Source organism: Rissa tridactyla, chromosome 8, assembly GCF_028500815.1.
Source record: "Rissa tridactyla isolate bRisTri1 chromosome 8, bRisTri1.patW.cur.20221130, whole genome shotgun sequence".
NCBI lineage: Eukaryota > Metazoa > Chordata > Aves > Charadriiformes > Laridae > Rissa > Rissa tridactyla.
Genome location: NC_071473.1, coordinates 6,302,240 through 6,320,796, shown reverse-complemented (window position 1 = coordinate 6,320,796; position 18,557 = coordinate 6,302,240). Strand labels below are relative to the sequence as shown.

The 18,557-nt window shown below is 46.2% G+C and overlaps 1 protein-coding gene across 3 annotated transcripts; it reads right to left on the bottom strand.

Annotated features, from left to right (window-relative positions):
- Window positions 1-7,958: 7,958 nt before the first annotated feature.
- Window positions 7,959-18,321, bottom strand: C1QTNF8 (C1q and TNF related 8). 3 transcript variants are annotated; one of them, XM_054212306.1, is made up of 3 exons: window positions 18,055-18,321; window positions 10,426-10,672; window positions 7,959-9,645 (listed from the first exon to the last, which is right to left on the bottom strand). In XM_054212306.1, exons 2-3 carry the CDS (start codon window positions 10,655-10,657, stop codon window positions 9,098-9,100), a joined length of 780 nt encoding a protein of 259 aa, XP_054068281.1. In that variant the 5' UTR covers window positions 10,658-10,672; window positions 18,055-18,321; the 3' UTR covers window positions 7,959-9,097. The 3 variants fall into 3 exon arrangements, with proteins under 3 accessions (XP_054068281.1, XP_054068283.1, XP_054068284.1); XM_054212308.1 differs by lacking the exon at window positions 18,055-18,321 and adding an exon at window positions 15,965-16,311; XM_054212309.1 differs by lacking the exon at window positions 18,055-18,321 and adding an exon at window positions 15,593-15,808.
- Window positions 18,322-18,557: the final 236 nt, after the last annotated feature.

Genomic DNA, 18,557 nt, shown 5'->3' with positions numbered 1-18,557 from the left:
CTAAATTCAGGCCAGGTTCCCACTATCTGCTCGATTTTACTTCTTTCTGGTCTCAGGGGCACAGATAGGGGAAGGACTGGGGATTATATTGGGTTGAGTCACAATTTCTCCAAATATTTTAGCTGTGTAACCTGCACCAGCCATTCCTTCAGCCTTCACAAACGGGAGCAGGGCTGGGGAGGAGCCCTTGCCGAAATCCTGAGAGCATCAGTACTCTTTCTTAGCCCTTATCCACTTTCATTTTGGGTCTTCAGAGCACTAAGCTCTTCTGTTTCTTAATAAGATAATTTAACACATTAGCTGCTTAGGTTGCAAAGGTCATGCAAGGAACCTCTATGACTCAATGTGGTTGTTGTAGCATCCCAAATTAAATGTGCCTGGTAGGTTCTTTCCTGTTTCCCACATTACATACTCCTCCCATCCCTGTATTTCCATTCCCAGGAGAGCAGCAAGGCTCGCTCTCTCTCTCTCTCCAATGCATAATAAAGCCAAGACATGCAGCATCACTGCCAAATGGGCACAGAAACATGGCAAGGGAGAGCAGGGAGGAGCTGGCACCCACATCACCTATTCCAGCGGTTCCTTTTGTATTTTCTTGGATCTTAAAAATAGCAGACGACAAGTCTTGCACACAGCGAGCATCACTGCAGCAGCGTTATGCTGCTGCCAGCTCATTTCTCCACCCTGGGGAACGACTGCCGTTAGTGTGTGGTCTGAGGGAGCATTTCCTACAGAGAGGAGCCGGTTTCAGGGCCAGAACCTGTGCTTGTTCGCAGTGGAGTGTTTCTGAAGCTTGTTACTGAAGTTTGAAAGTCTTGGACTTTTCCTTCCCTCCAGAGCACTTTCTGAGCTTTTCCCCTCCTTGGTTTTACCCAGGACTGAAATTAAAAATGATGGGGAGTCCTGCCCAGACCACTTCAGAGAAATTCTTACCTTAATGGGGTCCAGGCACCGCAAATAAGAGTGGCAGACACCCCAAAACCAGGCAGATACTGTTTAATTCCCTGGATGCTAATGCTTGTCTGGACCTGCCACCCAAGATGTACACGGCAGCATATGATTTACACTTCACTGTACAGGTGCCTTTTCAATCAACAGAAGAGTCAGAATTCTGCCTGGAAATGGGCTGAAAAGCACAGAGAGAGAAACAGAGGGACAAACGACCTTGTCGAGTAATTGATGTACATTCTTCCTTGCTTAGAAACAGGGTGATGTGTTTCCCTGGGTACGGGCGGGCAGCCGTGCAGTGCTGGCATTTTGCATGAGCAAAAAGGTAAACCCAGTGGCAATTCCTGTTTCCTGCAACAGAAGTTCTGCTCCATCAAAGGCCTTTCGGTGGCAAAGGCAGGAGGAGATCCGCCACTTGCCCACACTGCGGCATCCAGGTCCCTGAGCCAGCAAAAACGTGTCCGCTCCCCCCATGACGGAGGGAGGAAGCAACCTTTTTGTGAGTTAGCTTTAATGCAATTTTCCCTGGAAGAAAGGAGTTGCAAATAGCATTAGGTTGTCATGCCCAATGTATGGCAGCAATTGTCGGGGTGCCCAGATCCTCTGCAGCAGCTTTTGGCTGGAGCACAAAGTGCAGCTGCTGTCAAGAAAACTTCCCTTGGTTTGGGAGAAGGGAAGCAAAGCCCCCGCAGCACCAGAGGGGCTCCACCAGTTCATCCCCCTCTTTGCTGGTCCCTGAGCTGCGGGCAGAGGGGGTCAAAGCTCTGCCCACATTTCTGCTGCAGCCAAGTCCAGCTCTCTAAGGACACAAACAGCCAGCTCTGAGCTTTTCCCACAAGAAGATAGGTCCTGCTCCACTACAGCCACCCAACACGTGAACACTTTCACCCGGAGACTTCTAACTGAAGACCTGGTTAGGCAGAAAGCATATAAAATCTCACAAAATTAGGCAAAGAAAAGGGGCCAGGAAGCGTGAACTGGCAGAGAGCGCACACAGGTTTGCAGTTTCCAGGTGCTGCTGCTTGGACCTTTGCCACAGAAGCTAAAACCACCATGGAAAATATGGGTGCAGGAGGAGAAAGTGTCATTTCCAGGCTTTGGCAGGGACGGCCACAGTGCACGGCATGGAGCAAGGACAAGGAACCCCCGCCGTGTCCTACCTCTCCCTGAGCAACTCATGAGGGGGGCTCCCCAGCCATCCTGGGGCGCCCCTGTCTGCTCTACCTGGAGACACAGCCCAATGGTTTGGGAAACACCATTCCCAGCCTCCTAACCAAGCAAACTGAAGGGCAAGAGCGGGGAAGTCACCGATGTCTGCATAGCTTGTAGGGGCCAAAGTCTCCAGCCTTTTAGCTATGTATTACTGCCTGGCTTATAAGTGGTTTCTATTTGTTTTAACACTTTCCTATTCTATCTGCTGCGTTTTATCTGCTACTTCAAATCTTTGTTAGTGAATAGGTTCTTACTAGAATCATTAATTCCCATTCAACTCATCCAAACGCAACCCATTAGCTTTATTTGTTGCCTGGTTTCCTTATCTGCATCGATGTTATCTGCCTGTTCCTGTTGTAAAATAAAAGTTTCCTTATTGAGAGGAAGAAAGCAGTTTGCCGAAGGCAGAGGTTCCTTTTGTTCTTACCCTGACCGACAGAGAAGGATGCTTCCAGAAAGCGAAGAGAGATGAAGACTCACCAGAAACAGCCTCCCCACCAGAAACCAGGCTGCGAGAAGATGGGAATACAGGAGCTGTCGGATATCCCTGCTGCAACAGATCGCAGCATCCCGGGGATGGAGGGAGGTGGGCAAGCATAAGCAGAGCAGGCAGGATGCAGGCACTGCATGGCGATGTGTGTTTGCAATATTAGCTAATCCACTGAGCGGCTGATATTCGAGCACCGAGTGTCAGACACACACCTGCAGCTCCCACCCGCGCCTCACACGTCCCCAGACACGCTCAGAAAGAAATGTTCAGGTTTTAGTTTTCATGGGATCACCGCTTTTAAGACTTGGTTACCTGAAGAGAGGTTTCAGAAGGGACTTCCAAAAGTGTCCAGCACGTCCTCAGAGCAAAGTGGTTAGTGCCTAAACAGGCTCGTAGCACAGCCCGCCCGAACACAGCCCGCCCAACGTGGGATCAGAGGACAAACACTAAACTGCTGCTGGGGAGAAGCATGTTTGCTGGCAGGTCCCACTCTGGATATTTACAGGCAGAAAAAAACACACAAAGAGCTAGAGTTTAGGGGGATTTAACATTTGGAGTGGAAGTTGGCAGAATAGGGATTTTACCAGTCTCATTTGGCTGGGAAAAGGCTGATTCGCACTAGCTCCCAGCCCTTATAAGCTCATGATCAGCCAGAAGAGAACTGTGATTACAGCAGTTACTAAGGGATGGCTTATTGCTGCTGGCTAAATCAAATCAAGGAACTGGGCTATCTTTGAAGAGCACAATTGAAAGACTCAGGACAGAGCAAGATTTCAGGCTTAGCAACCCTAACCCTGGCTCAGAGAGCTGCTGTAAAGCAGAGAGCAGCAGCAGGATGAGCACATCCTCTCTCCGGGATACCACAAGCACACGGTGAGCAGGAGAGAGAGCAGGAGGCAGATTGCTCGAGTGGTTAGCGCAGGGGACAGTGTCAGTCCTCTCAGGTCCACTTCTCACCTGGCTTTGGCTACTCATTACCATCATAGGGGTGCAAGCAAGGTGATTAACCGTGCTTCAGATTCACTGCTGAACCTACAGCAAGAAGAAGACCTAATCTTCACCTGCTGCTCTAATTATCGAGAATTAAAAAATGCTATAAGAAAGGCTCTCTTAAAGGAGATGACTTTTGCTTTGCAGCTCACCCGAACAGTCTCACAGAGTCAATGAACTAGTTCAGAAGTTTAATCAACTCGGACAAGGCTGACAGTACAGAGCAGCAGGGTTTGATGAGGAGCAAGGATACAGGAACAGAATAATTAGGAGAGAAAACAGGGAGCACACAGAGGGTTTAGTTTCCTTTATGCCATTTGGCATCAAGAGCACTAAGCACCAGCCCAGCCACCAGCTCTGCCAGGTATAATGAGCTCCAATAGCACTGTGAGAGCTATTAGCCTGAACACTGGTTGTTTGTCACAGCCAGGATTATAAGCTTTCAAGAAAGTGCTTCTGAGTGGTTATAGCATTATTTAAAGACTTCACAAAAAGGGATTAAATTCTTTAAGAGCAAAGTCTTCTGCTAGGTCAGTGAAGGAGTTGCAGGACGCGCAACAGGACCCAAGAAAGGTCTTTGAAGAGCACCCTCACGCTCAGCACTGCTGCGGTTCATCACAGGCAACAGGGAAGACCCGAGTGCACTCAGAGCACGGTGAAACACAATGCTTTCTCTAATCTTCTGTTAAAAACTCAGGGGAAATTCTCATCTATAATTTTTCCCTGGCACCTCACTCATTAAACCTACAGGAAACTCACCCTCCCCAGCAAGTCCAAAAGGCACCCCAGCCTTTACTGCTGCCTTAGACAGACCCTCAACTTGTTAGGGCACGCTCAGGTGGGCTCCAAGTAAGTTGCTGCTTCTCCATATAAAGAGGAGTTCAAGCACCACCCCTAAATTCTGCTTCTGGAAAAGGAAAGGGGAGGGAAGGAAGGGAAATCTGTGCTATTTTTAAACTTGCAGGGAAAAGATGGTCAGACTCTGTTAGAAGTCAGATGCTTCTGTGTTTGAACTCAGAGAAGTGGTGGGTTTAGGTTAAGTCTGCAAGTACAAGGATTTTTTTTTTTCCTGTCTTACACCTGCAGGGATCAGAACAGAGAAAAATGAGCAAAAGGCAAGTTATAGAGCGATTATGTAGCTAAGTAAGGATTCTGCAGAAATCCTACAACTCTTAATGCAATGCTTCGTTTAGTGCGATCATGTCAGGAAGGGTAGTGAACGAGCACGTTTGGAAGTCGTAAGCAGAGTTAAGCACAGGATTCAATGGGGCAGATAGATCCTCGGTAATTACTGAGTTGTGCTGCCGGATTTCCTACATATTGGCTTGTGATACTGGAAATGGCAGCTGAGGCATATTTAAAGCAATGTGAAAGCAGGCCTGGCTCGGCTTCTTCATATGGGGATTTGTAGTGGGAGCTATTTCTTGTGGCTTTCTCAGGTTTTTCTCAATTTAAAAAAAAAACAAAACCAACAAACTGAAGTCTAAATCTACAGGAAAAGAAGGTTAACGGGGCAGTGTGCAGCTCTGTGGTGCATTTCTCTGCTCTAAGCCAGAGTCGCCCTTATTGTTCCTGGCGGATCCCAGGATCCCATTGAAGTCTTCCTGGGATGGAGAGCTTGTCTTTCATGCTGCAGCCACTTGTAGAGTCTCATTCTCCTTCTACTTGAAGTGTTTTTTCCTTATACTGCGCATAAATCTTGCCCTACCCCCGGTGGCTGTGGGCAGGTCATTTTCTCGCTCTCCTCTCCTCAATTTTTTACCTCTTTTTCAAGGACAGATGCTGTCCCAGCACGCTCTCTCATTGTGAGACGCTCTTCTGCGGTTCTGATGCTGAAGAAATGCAGGAGAAGATGTTAGATGAGTTTATCTCCTCCCTATTGCCAAAGCTTGGGCTAGTAAGTGTAAATCTCATATGGATTTGCAGTCAGAAAACAAAGAGTATGCTGTTTTCAAGTCTGTTTTAATCTTCCTATGCCAACCGAAAGAGATTTTTAGGGGGTCGGTGCTTCTCATCTGATGTTTTCCATAATCTTCCTGTTACAGAAGGCTCCTGTTCTCCATTTACAGCTCCTAGTATATGATCTCAACAGGTTCCTCTGCTTCCCCTATTTCTGGCCCTGCCCCAAGGACAGGTAAGGTTATTTTGGCAAATTGGTTTATTGGTGCCTTGTACCACGGGGGCTTCATCTTCTACAAGGCTCCTGGGGTGAGACCTACAGGAGAGTTAATGGTTCTTAATAAAACGCACTGGGATTTATGGCAGCTGAGGCAGTTTTGTCATTTCTGTGTAATACTGTTCACTGAAGGATTTGGAAAAAATGTTCTGACAAATCCCTGATGACTTATGTCAAAGCATAAAATACAAAGTGCCAATTTAGGGAAATAATTGGAAAAATAAATACAAATTAAGTTTTTTCCTTTTCATTTGGATTTCAGCACTTAAATCCCCCACTTTTTTCTCTTCAAAAGAGAACTGAAAAATCTTTTTTTCAACGTTTAGTTCTCCAAGCCACATATTGCTGGAAAAAAAGGGATTTAAATTCTGTTCCTATAAGAGAGGCCCTGGCAAGCTGCCTGTATGTTGATGAGCAGATCTCAAATATTTGTGCTTTGGATTTGGCTCATTAAACCCCTCTAAACAGGGATGCTTGTCCCAGCCCTTGAAGTTGGAAAAAAACTGATGGATGCTTTCAAAAGGTGGCAGTACGAATGTTTTTATACATTATGCTATTTACATATTAGAAGTTGGAAAAAAACCTGATGGATCCTTTCAAAAGGTGGCAGTACAAACGTCTTCATACATTACACTTTTTAGATATTGCAATTGTTTTCCCACAAAGGACTCAGAAGGTTGAAACTTCTAGTTATTTGATGCTATAAATAACTAATTTGAATAACGTAGGCAACTCGATAACCTTTTTTATTATAGGAAAGGTTATTCGGCACCTGAAACCAATGTGGCTTTAATGATTTACCTGCTTGTGCCACTCACATATCAGCCATGCGCATTTTGAATGTGTCTTATTGCTTCAATAATCAGACTGTTTCTAATTATGTGTCTGGGGTTATGGAGCTACGCATGTATAGTGGTATAGATGGAAGAATTTTTGCTTGCTTCCTGGTAGAAAGTAACTTTTCCAAAATCAGTGCGGATTGAACATAAACACATTCTGGGTGTGTTTTTTCCAGCGCTGGATTAAGCACTGTCAATAACTCCAGCTGGGCATGACATTTTAAGAGGGTTGGATCCTTTTTTTTTTTTTTTTCTTTAATTATAGTCAATGCAGCGAACTGCAGACGGGGGCGAGCCCAAGCTGCGGTGAAACTGCTGGAAATGTGAGGAATGTTAGACAGCCCCGAGACCGCATCAGCCTCAGTGGATAATCCCTGCTCCACCACAGGCATCTCGCGTGGTCCTTCGCCAGTGGCACCCTGCACCCGGAGTATGACTTTCTGCAGCTGTAAAATCTAGGTCTGGGCTGGGAACGATTCCAAACCAGGGACAGAGGAAGGGGAAAAAAAGATTTTGAGCTCTCAAATGGCTGGGAAAAACAGTCTGCAAATGCCTTCACTGAGTCCCGTGCAGCGGAAAGGTTTCTGCTTGCGCATGTGTTTGCTCAGGGCTGGCATCTCCCCGTTAGTGCTCTCAGTACTAAGTGGCGTGCTGCAAATAAGCAATGCAGCCGTTAGGGCTTTTACCATCATCCTAATGGAAACAGCTGATTAGGAAGCTTTTTTAGAAGGAGGGTGGGAAGGAAATGCTGTGCAATGGCCTGACCTCAGCAACTGGGACAGCTGACAGCAGGTCAGCGGAAGATCTGCATAAAATGCCCTTGCGAGTGCTTTTTTAAAGCTGTGCAAGTTTCCCACTTTTCCTTTTCAGGGTTGCAGGCTTTGATGGAAACAGGAGCAGACATGGTGTTCCAAGGCTTGTAGACCCATTTTCATGCATCTACATCACGGATAGGCTACTTAAAAGTCCCTATCTTCACAAAGATTGTGAGATCTCAAAGATTCAGTATTTATTTTACAGCAAGGGGTCATTAACTTCTCTGTCTCCCCATCATGGTAATTGATGATGGCTGTTTACTGGCCTGCAAGGAGAGGAGTTGGTGTCGGTCTGGTTTCTGGAGCCCTTTGGTATTAAAGTAACTAAAATTGTCACCTGAGATTGCTGTGTGGGACTGGATGTTCAGTCTAATGCTTTTAGCCCTGTACTGTGAAAAGGCGTACGGAGATAAGATAAACAAAGCAAGTGTACTCAAAGCAATACCTTTATTTCAGCTACTTTTCCAAACAGCTGTGGATAGGGGAGGTACAGCACTGAAGCAGTTTGCCTAGCAAGAACTTTTCATGTAGCCTTCATACAAATGGCTCGGGATGCAAACGAGAGACTGGGGGAAGGGGCAAGGAGGACCTGGGAGAAACGATGTTTCTCACTGCTGCGTGTACCTTTCCACTGTTACGTCAATTTTTTAGGAAAAAGAAATCAAATCCCCTAACATATTGCCGATTGCAGTAAAGCACCTTTTTTCTTTCCAGTTTTGTTCTCCGTTTTCCAGAAATGAGGGTGCCATAAAATGATAATTTTCAGACATGAGCATGGCCTCAAGTTCCAGTTGACAATGAGCACCCTGAAATCGGATCCTAAGGCAGGGCCCACCACTTTCCTTAAAATGGGAAACACGCACATTCCCAGCCATGTTGGATGTTCTTGTGTGAGAAGTATTGCTAGCAGTACAGAAGTCTAGCAAAGTTATAGCACGTGGCTACAACTGTACTTAAAACTATGTGCCGCTGAAAAAGCTTTGCCAGATCGATATGCTGCTATTTATCTCATTCTAGCATTATGCTCTCAGAATGTAATATTACATGAAATGGAACAAAAATGTAATTTAGGGTAAATGTACTGTGCAAAATATTGTTCTTAACACTGGTGCGTTCTTGCCTACCTGAGTGGAGCAGACCTGGTGTAGGTGCTGGCGAGTGTGGGCTCTTATTAGCAATACTGCACACTGCAAAGATTCCCAAGTATTATGGTAGGAGTAACGACAATTCTTAACTAGCACCCAGATAACTGGTATCTGAAGATGACCCTTAGTATAATTAAAGTATCTTCTCTAAAGCAGAGCAAAGAGGTTAGATTTTTGCTACCAACTTGGCAAACTCTTCAGGGATATTACCGGGGCTCTCTACAGGGCTGCAGAACTGGGGCCTTCTGTGTGCTGCTTCTCCAGGGCACATAAGGGCTGAAGCCTTCTCAGTACTTGTGTAGCTTGCATCACCTCGAAGCACAGTCACCTCCATCCACGCAGGTGTCCTTGGCATGGACAAGCAACCCTGACAGCAGGCCAGGAGGCCTGTAATCCTTCCTAGTGGAACTAGACATATGCATTTCTAAGAGGGAAGACACTAATGTATCTACCAAAGCTTTGAGCCTAAAGCTGATGAATGGCTACTCTACGGCTGGCTTGATTAAATGGCCGTTGAAGATGATGTAAACATCTGACTCCTCACTGTAGATGGCATTTTCTCGCTCCCGCTTGAACATCCTCACCCAGACCTCCTCTCCTTCCTGCAGGTCCAGCATCAGGCTCTGGCTCTGCATGATGCTCCGATCACTGGGCTGGGTGTAGAGGATGGCCACCTCTTTCTCATTCTTCATCAAGTGCAGGTAGGTCTCCTTGAAGTTCCAGGTGTGGACGTTGAGGCTGAAGTAGTAGACTCCTGCCACATAGCAGAAGAACTTCCCCGAGAACATGTTGAAGTGTTTGTAGAGGTTCACAAACTCGGTGTCAAAAGTGACGTGCTGGAAGTAGTCTGAGCTATGAAGGGGTTTTCTCCGACCCACTGAGAAAGCAGCGTAGAGCTGCTTGCAGGAATGGCCTTGCGGGCCAGGCTGGCCTTTCTGTCCCTTCCGTCCATTAAAGCCACGTAGCCCCCTTTCTCCTTCCTTCCCAACTGCTCCGGGGTACCCTCTCTCTCCCATTTCGCCCTTCTCACCTGCGGGCATAAAGGAAAACCTTGTCAAACACAAGCATGAGAAGATCAAGGTGCAGACGCATCCTTGCTGGACACTACAAGCACAGCAGCTGCTAAAACACTGTTTTCCCAGCACAGATATCTGGAAGCATGGGTCAGACTCCAGCACACTCCTAATTCTCATAAGGCTAAAAATGCCATCTGAAAGTTTGGCCCCACTGAACTTGTGGTGCCAATGTTTAACGCCCAACAGTGAAACTCCATGACCTCACCAGAGTGGTTACATGAATCCAGTAGTCACGAACCCAGCAACTTTGTGCAGAGGTTAGGGCAAGAGAAATTATTGATTTTGCTGAGGTCTGATTTGAGCCTGGGAGAGGTGGTTGGGTTCTTCTGGTCTGCATAACCCCGCTCTCAGGACTCCCTGCCACGTCTCCTGTCTTTATATGCTTAATTTTTGTTTGCCTGCCTTACTGAGACGAAAAAATGTGCAATGGAAAAAGTGAGTAAGTGTTTTGCCCAGTCTCTAACTCTACCATTTAGCAATTCAGTGACAACATTTGCATCTACTTTTTAGTGTGACCTAACTTGAGCTTCCAATGATTCTAGGTTTTTTATGGATTAGAGCCTTTTGCCAACTCTTCCCATTTGCACACATTTACAGGGTGCCATGTCACCCCTTGATCTACTTTTGGGTAAATAAAGTGGATGAGTTTCGTGGTGTAGGGAGGAGCACAGCTTGCAAAATGAGGGTAAGCAAGTAAGACAAAGGATGTTATCATGGTAGTCAGCTTTACCCACCTTTGAGGATGGTGATATCTATAGTGGGCTGGACTTTGGGTACCGAATAGGCAGGGTCACTGCTCATCCTTGTGTATCGGGAGGAGATGATGGAGACAGGCTGCTCAGATGGCCCACAGCATCGCACACACGAGAGGCGCCGCGGCTCCCGTCTTGGCAGACCCTTTTCCAGTATGGCACCAACGTTTGCAGTGGACACCAAGAGCAGGAGAAACATCTTCATCTCGCTCATCTTCAGTAGAGCCAGCTGGACCAAGCAAAGGAACAGAAATGATTAACACGGTGATTCAAATCAGAGCTTCTGATGGGCCATCTGTTAATGCTACCGCAAGGTGTATTTCTTCTGATTAATTATTAGCTTATCTTGCAGTGGCACCAGGAGACTCCAGGTAGGAAGGGTGCCCCACTGCGTACTGTTTACAAGCAACGGAAAAGGCAATCCCTGTCTTTCATTACCTACAGTTGAAATGTCTGACAAAAGACACAAGGTAAACAAAAGAAAAAAAACCAAACAAAACCTGCTGAGATCAGACACTCAAGGCTGACACGCTTAAAGCTGTCACAGCAAGCTCTCCTCAAGGCACACTCGCTGCCTGGCTTTGACCACATCCATGTGCTGCTCCTAGCAGAATTTCTGTGTACACTTTCCATTTTTATTTGCCGGTATGCAGAATGGAAACCCAAACAGCCACAACAAACAGACTGTACTGGGATTTGCTCTGCACAAACACTAGTTTTTGAGATCATCTATTACATTTTCATCTGCTACTGGTGAGCTCCAAAAGCCCTGAATACTGGGTGAAACGAACAGAGAGAAAATGTTTCAGGTGGTGCAAAGGAGGTGAGTTTTCTCTAGCTCCCCATCGACCTCCTTCCTAGGGAGGGATTGGAGCTGGGGACAGGCAACTGCTGCCTCATTCCATGTGTAATTAGCGTCATTCTAGTGATTGCAGTGGTGTTTCATACAAGACAGATTTTGGACTGATGCCTTTTGGATCTTATCCAAAGTCCAATTAGTTGGATGGACTCTTGCTAACCTCAGGCTGGGAACAGCTTTTACAGTTCCTGTTTTACCAGCTTTAATTCCTGGAATGGTTTGGGCAGGTAGTAGCTAGATGGCCTGAGCTTTCAGAAATAGCTCAAGGAACACACAGGTCCCATCAGCAGAGGGAGGGAGAGAATCCTGCCTTGGAGCTCTACAAAGGCTTCACTGGGCACAAAATGGACCAGTTGGGAAAATATGAAAAAAAAGTGTCGGTACAGGGCAAGGTACTTGGATTGTACCAGCATTGTTGGGAGATGCTTTCTTCTAGTTCTTACCTGCCCCAAAAGAACTGTCATTCACACCTTTTATTACTTGGTGTAACCCAACTCCCTGGAAACCTGATGAATACTTATTAGCAGCAGCATAATAACTTTCCGTCTGACAGCAGTGAAAGTCCTTTCATCAAATCTGTCATAACTTGAAATGATCTTTCTATTCATAATCGTACCTCATTCCAGGTACAAGTCTGAGGAGGGATTAATACTCCTTTTATATCAGTGTTCAAGGCATGAATTTCATTTTCATTAAGTCCTTTTTAATTTTCATTCTCTTCTTAAGCCATCTTTGTGCTGCCAAACAGGAACAGAAAAGCAATGCAAGTCTAAATGGACAGCAGGCCATAAATAACCAGCCCGTACGTGACCAGAACAGAAAGTTTTGCACCATGGAGAGCATTTGGGGGTCCAGATAATGTTTCTGGAGTCTCCTCTGCTGTGATTAAAGTTTGTGCGTATACGTAATGGTCCAAAGAAGACCCCATGGTCGCTGAGCGTCGCAGTCCTCTGTGGGACTAAAATCTATTTAGCCCTTCTCAGGAGCGTGGGTAATCAATAACCTGGGGATAAAGTATAGGCCATTGGATTACATTATCAGAACATTAAAACCAGAGGACATAATTGCTCATAATACCCTCATGAAGGAGAAAGAGCATTCATTAAGAGGGGTATTCATAATGGGCGGAAGGGAAAGGATTCATAAATATGAAGAAATTACTTTACATTTTTATAGGCCATTATTCTCCCTAAAATGAATGACTTTCCTATTTTTAGAAGTGGCTTAAGGAAAAAAAAAAAAGTCTGGGTGAAAAATCAGTGTTCAGGCTGTGCACATTTTACATTACGGTAATCCAAGCACCCGTTGAAGAAATCACGGCCACTTGCATGATTCATGAAGAACAATTACTCAAGTTATTGGCTAGAAATTGCTTTTGGGGAAAAAAATGAAGCAAATGAAGCAATAATCCAGTCAGTTCAGGGCATCCTAGAGCTGACACCCCTACACCTCATTTTCCTTCAAAAAGTTAGTGAAGTTAGTTCATTGAAGTGGCAGAAATATGCATTTGGTTGCAGTATCTGTGGTTATGGGAAACCTTAATGACATATGTGAATAAACAGAGTTTCAGGTTTGCAATCTGCTCTTAACAGGCAAGAAAGGCCAGGAGAAGAAGTAAAATAGGAAAGTGCTGGACTGAAAGGAGTCCGAGAGGACTGCAAGAAAAGGACAATGAATTCAGCAGCATGGGATTACGTTTGGAAGATACCCAGCACGAAACTGGAGAGCAGGTGAAGGAAAAACCCCAAACCAGAGAAATCAAATATGCAACAGGAAAGGAAACAACCTGGTAAGGATTTCCTTATAATAAGATCATGTTAGTCTGAAGAAAAGAATGATTTGAGCCAAATTTCAGGGGAGAGGCAAATATAACTCTTGTGGTGGTAGGGAAGTCAAATCTGATGCCTTAAAAAAAAAAAAATACAAAAAGGATGAAGCTCAGAATTTAAGGCCTATGAGGTAAGGTAAAGTGAAGGGTTGTTTTTAGCCATTTGTTTTTTTCCCTTAAAGATAATTATTGTGACCTTATTTTGTCAAATGTGGCAATGATGGATTTGACTTCAGCTGCACAGGTTTATCTTCTTGGGAAGACAGCAAACACCAGAGTCGGCTTTGCTCTGCTGTGGCCGTGACTCACCAGAGCACGGGCAGGGAGGCTGCCTCTCCTGCACATCATTCAGATCCCTGCACCGGGAGGGACATCCATCCTTCTTCCCACCGGGATCCGACATGCTCGTTAGTGCCTAAAATGATGCATTAGTCCCGCATTGAATGACCCGAGGCTGCAAAACTGAGTACGTTCCTCTTTGGTCATCCTTCACAACACCACTCGAGAGATGGACAGGAGCATCCCGAAAGCAACAGATTAAAACTGGAAGTATAAATTCTTGTTTTCTGTGTGAGGAACCTGCAAATCGCAACCTGATTCGATTCAGAAATCTTGTTTTTCCTGTCGTGTAGAAAAACCCAGAGATGATGACAAACATGCAGGCATTCTAGTGGCTGGGAGGAAAACTAGTCTCATGTCTTTGGAAACTTTGAAGTCCGTAAATGTTTCACCTGAGGAAAAGAAGATGGTCTCAGCCCCCTCTCTCTCAAAACCATTTTTTCAGTTCAGCTTCTTTGGCTCTGCTTTTAGCTTGGCTTCATTTTGAAACAGTTGATTGACGATTGATGAGTTTGAAACATTTCAGTTGAAAAGCTTGCAGCGGCAGGTAGAAAAAATGTAAACTCTTTTTGCAAAATGCTCGCTAAGCAGAAAGCTCACCACAAGGCTGAGCGCGCAACCTGCTTGGTTGCAAGAGGTCATTTCAAGATAAATGACTTGCTCTTCCCATGAGACTTTCAAGCCTCCCCACTCCAGAGCCATGAAACACAGCACAGTCCCCAGCCTCTGCGAGCGGAGCCAGGATGAAACCCAGGGTGATGTTAATCTGGTGCTAAGGAAGGAATTCTGCATGTGCAAAACGAAAATTTATGAATGATGAAAGGAGATATCTGAACTTGATGAAAAGGCAGTTAATTTCAGTGAATTTTGGTGATGAGGATGACTGGTGGTTGTGTCCCTTATAACACTAGAATATGTGTTATTGTTGGAGAGCTGTTTAAACGTAATGAAAGTTTTCTTTGACTGAAACCACCCTTTAGCTAAGGTTTAAAAAGACTGTTTGCTTTTTCTGTCCCTTTTCTTCCCTTCTGAATTTCTGAGTAGAAAGGCAAGATTGAAATATTACCGAAAGGGACTGTTTGTTCAGGTATTTCTGCCAGGCCCAAAACAAGAAGAAAAAGCAAGTGAAAATACCAGTCTCTTTGCATTGAATTCAAACACTCCCAGTGTTCGGACCCTTTTGGACGGGTGTGTTTGTCTTCCTCACCAGAGCTAGCAATTCGAACCCTTTAACGGCTGCTGGCCCACAGTCCTGGTGAGGATGCAATGCCTAAATCAGGGACGCTTTTGTCTGCCATGCTCAATCCAAGGCAGAACAGATGATTAAATAACGTATTTCACTCTGCGCTGACCTTGGAAGTACCCTGACTTAAAATATAATCCATCAAGCTTTTTATTTACGTATTTTTTTACCTCCTATGAACAACGTGCATCAAAATTGATGGTTTTCCAGTGACACCTAGCATTCCCGGTGTCTTCCAGCAAAAAAAAAAAAGCCAAATTCCTCCCATGCGGGGCTTTAGAGATGCCACAAACCTTTGCTAGGGAAGGGCAGAAGCCATTAGTTCCAGTCCAGGGAGTTAAATGATGTGATTCTTTCTTCTTGTGTGCAACTTGTTATTTAAATATATTTTCTTGACACTATTACAGCTGGAGAGAGCACCTTGATTGATTTTTTTGGTTCATGATTGAGTTTAATCTTATAGCTCAAGGTAGACAGCTTAAGTATGAGGCTCACGCAAAGCTTTTTAATGATTCTGTGTACCTGAAGAATTTTAATGCTTTGATGTAAAGTAGCACATCTGGGCAATACAAATGATAAGAAATCCCCGTAATATCTGCAAAAATAGCTTACTTGCTCTGCGCAGAGAGAAAATAAAGCAAGAATGCAAAGCAAGTCAGCCTGGAGGCTGGACCAAAAGGTTTTTCCCTGTGGTTGGACAACCACAGTAGCACAACACTCCACAACGTGGAGTTTGCAACCTGAAGCTTAATCTTGGCCAAACCTTGTCTGGTCCACCGGCACCACAAGCAGCCCCTGCGGGATGTATAGGTCAAGGCAAAGGTACCTTAACCTACCCCAGCCCGGGTTTTCACTGGGTACAGTGGAAGTACATCCTTACCTTGCAGGGATGCTCGAAGAGTAAATCCCACCAATAACTGTGCTGTTGCGATATTGAGAGTTCACGAGGCAGAAATTGCTCTTGGATCCCTGAGCTGCGCTTTAAACTTCTACTTGCATTTTCCTTCCTGTTATTCCTAAGGGTTCACTCAGAAAAGCAACCTATGACTATCTTTGCTTTAAATTCACGGTGCACAGGACAACACCAGCCGCTGCCCTTTTTAATTAGTGGCAAATCTTAACTGAAAACCCAAGAGAGCGGTTAAGACTAAAACCTTTCTTGCGCCGCAGAGATGGAAAACACATGGATGTGTCAGCATTGAGCCTCGGCATCGTTCCAGAGATGGAAACTATTCCGGTTCTGCTTTTTTACCTTTTGTCTTCTTTCAAGCCTTAACCTTCTCACTGCTCCAGACCTCCTTGCACCGCCAGCAGCAGGAAACGAAGCATCGTTAGGGCTGGGTTTGTCTGGACGCTGGACTTCCTCTTGGAAATTATTTGCTCGGGTGTTTTTTTATTTTCTTCCCCAGGAGGGTCTAAAATTTCTTCATGAGCAACTTATTGTAGAAAAGCCCAAAACGCTCAAGGAGCTTGTGTGTTTTCCAAGGCAAAGCTGCCACAGCTCAGCGGTTCCTCTGCCCGCAGTGCCAGAGCTGGGCGTGGGGCAGCTCCTCTCCGACACGATGCTGCAGAGAGGCTTCACTCGAGCTGAGCATCCGGAGCCCGTCTGCAGCCACCGAGTGACTTGAGGGCTCACAGACAAGAATATTTGGAAGCCGAAAAGCAACGTGGTTTAAAAATTTCCGCTGTCTGTAGTGGTTTGCAGATGACCAATGTTAACGCCCTCTTGTCCGCAGTGTTTATACAAGGGGCTGGGGTGAAGCAGAAGAACTGGGAGCGCTGCTGGAGACAGCCAGGGCGGTTCGAGCCCTGCGAGTTGTGAGCGGGGCAGGAACAGAGGCAAAGCCAGGATCTGTCCATGGAGATGTCCGGTGATGTTATCTGCATCCATATTCGTAACGGCCTGGCTGAACACTTAGCCAGTGAATTTGTAGCTCTGCTTCTAATTATATGGTTTGTTTTTTATTTTCTGGTACTTTTTTAGTGTGTGCCTATTTCCAGTGTGGGTGAATTGCCCCAATTCCTCTGTCCTGGGAGGAGTGTTGAAACACCTTCATCCCCACTAGTCCGTGCCCCTGAGCGGCAGCAGTTCATGCGGTCACCACGTGCTCTCTCCAGCTGCGATTCCAGGCATGGGAAGAGATGAGGATCCCAAGCAAACATCCCTTCCTGTTACCTGCACATGCTCAGACCTGGAGGATTGTATGGATTTAACACCGTCCCCTGCAGGCGCAGTGGGAGAAGAGGCTGTGCCTGTGTGGAAACGGTCCCATGCACCTGGGCACCTGCGTCTTCACATGGTACAGTCTTTCCTGGGCTGCAACAGGAGCTGTCATCACGCTTACCTCAGCACAGACCAGCAAAAGGATGTTTGCTGGTCCCTAAACAAACAACTGTTCCCTCTCTCTTTCTCCTCAGCCCTGCCTGCACCACCAGTGCCAGGAATGTCCTGGAAATGGCCCTGCTCCAGGTTAGGCGGCTCCTTGAAAGTGGTCCCATCTTGGTAGCAAGCCCAGATGGTGATTCAGCCCGGCGCTGCCGAGGCACGGGGCAAGTTACAGTAAGTCATTCCCAGGGCAGCTTCTCTGATAGAGCAAATTGTCCTGACAAAGTGGACGGCACCCAGCCCTCCTTCGCCCTTCCCAGCGGAAAGGCAGCTTTCCCGTGACTTGCCACCTCTGACTCAGCCGCTCCGGGAACTCAGCTTTCTGTGTGCCGAAATAAAGCAGGCAGAGGTGTCCCTGCAGCGGGTCCCGTGCGGTGCTGTCCTGCCTGGGTGGGTGGGAGCACCAGGACACGGCTGCTGGCAGCGACTGGTCTGTCCCGTCCTGGCAAACCTCTGCTCCGACTCAGGAACAAGCAGCACATTTCAAACGGCTGCAGTTCCCTGGCGAGGCTGGAGAAGCAGAGTCTCCTGAGAGTTTCCACGTCTGCAGAGGATGCCAGGAAACGGCTCTTTCCTGCCCTGGGCTCCCGCGGCGCCTGCATCAGATGGAGCCGTGCGGGATGGGGCACCCTCTCCATCCCACCGCTCAGCCACAGCTGAGAGCAAAGCCAGACGAGAAGAAAGCACGGTTCTGGAGTGCTAAGGGTGGCTCATGAAACAAGGAGTGTTAGTAGGAACAAATCAAAGCCAGCTCAGCAATGACCTGGCCTTGCACTAAACTTCACCTGCTGCAGCAAAGCGGAAAAAAGCGAGACGAAGCAGCGCAGGCAGAGACCACCTCTTTTTATTATGACTCACCCAAGCAACCTGCTTCTGCAGGGTGGGAACACTTTGTTCCCTATAGCAATAGTATTTCCCCCCCCCGCCCCCAACTTATTCAGATCCATTTAACTTACCTTGTGAGTCAGAACCCCCTGTCTCTTACTTTCCTTGGTGTTGCTTAGCAGGATGCATAATATGAAAGCTGCCGTTCATTCAAGTTTTTTCGTTCTCAGTGGCGGCTGCAGCTTCCTAGCTGGAGTCCAAATGAAACACCGAAAATCAGTCCGGCTCCTTATGAAACCCAGCAGCTAGGTTGTTTGCAAAAGCAGGGTTTTTTTCTTGTTTCTTTGCTTGCATCAACTCGTGCTGGGTTACTGCGTTTTTGTCCTGCTGTAGTTTCCTTAGGACTTGCAGCCAGTCTGTCGGCTTGCACGGTGCCTCTCACAATGATGGAAATGAAGACCAAAAGATTTGTGGATAAAAAAGTAAAAAAATGTATCAAAAAACCACAGACCCAAAACCACATCCAGTGTTCCAGCCAAGAGAGAAAGTGCTGCATCACATGGAAATAATTTTTCTTTGGGAGATTTCAGCATCTTTTTAGGCAGGAGAAAGGATTAAAAAATAAACCAAGCCC

Excerpts from the sequence above, each read along its gene's own strand:
- C1QTNF8 (XM_054212306.1), bottom strand. The coding sequence starts at position 10,657 with ATGAGCGAGATGAAGATGTTTCTCCTGCTCTTGGTGTCCACTGCAAAC. Across the intron at positions 9,646-10,425 it reads AGATATCACCATCCTCAAAG|GTGAGAAGGGCGAAATGGGA; the intron begins GTGGGTAAAGCT and ends TTATGCCCGCAG.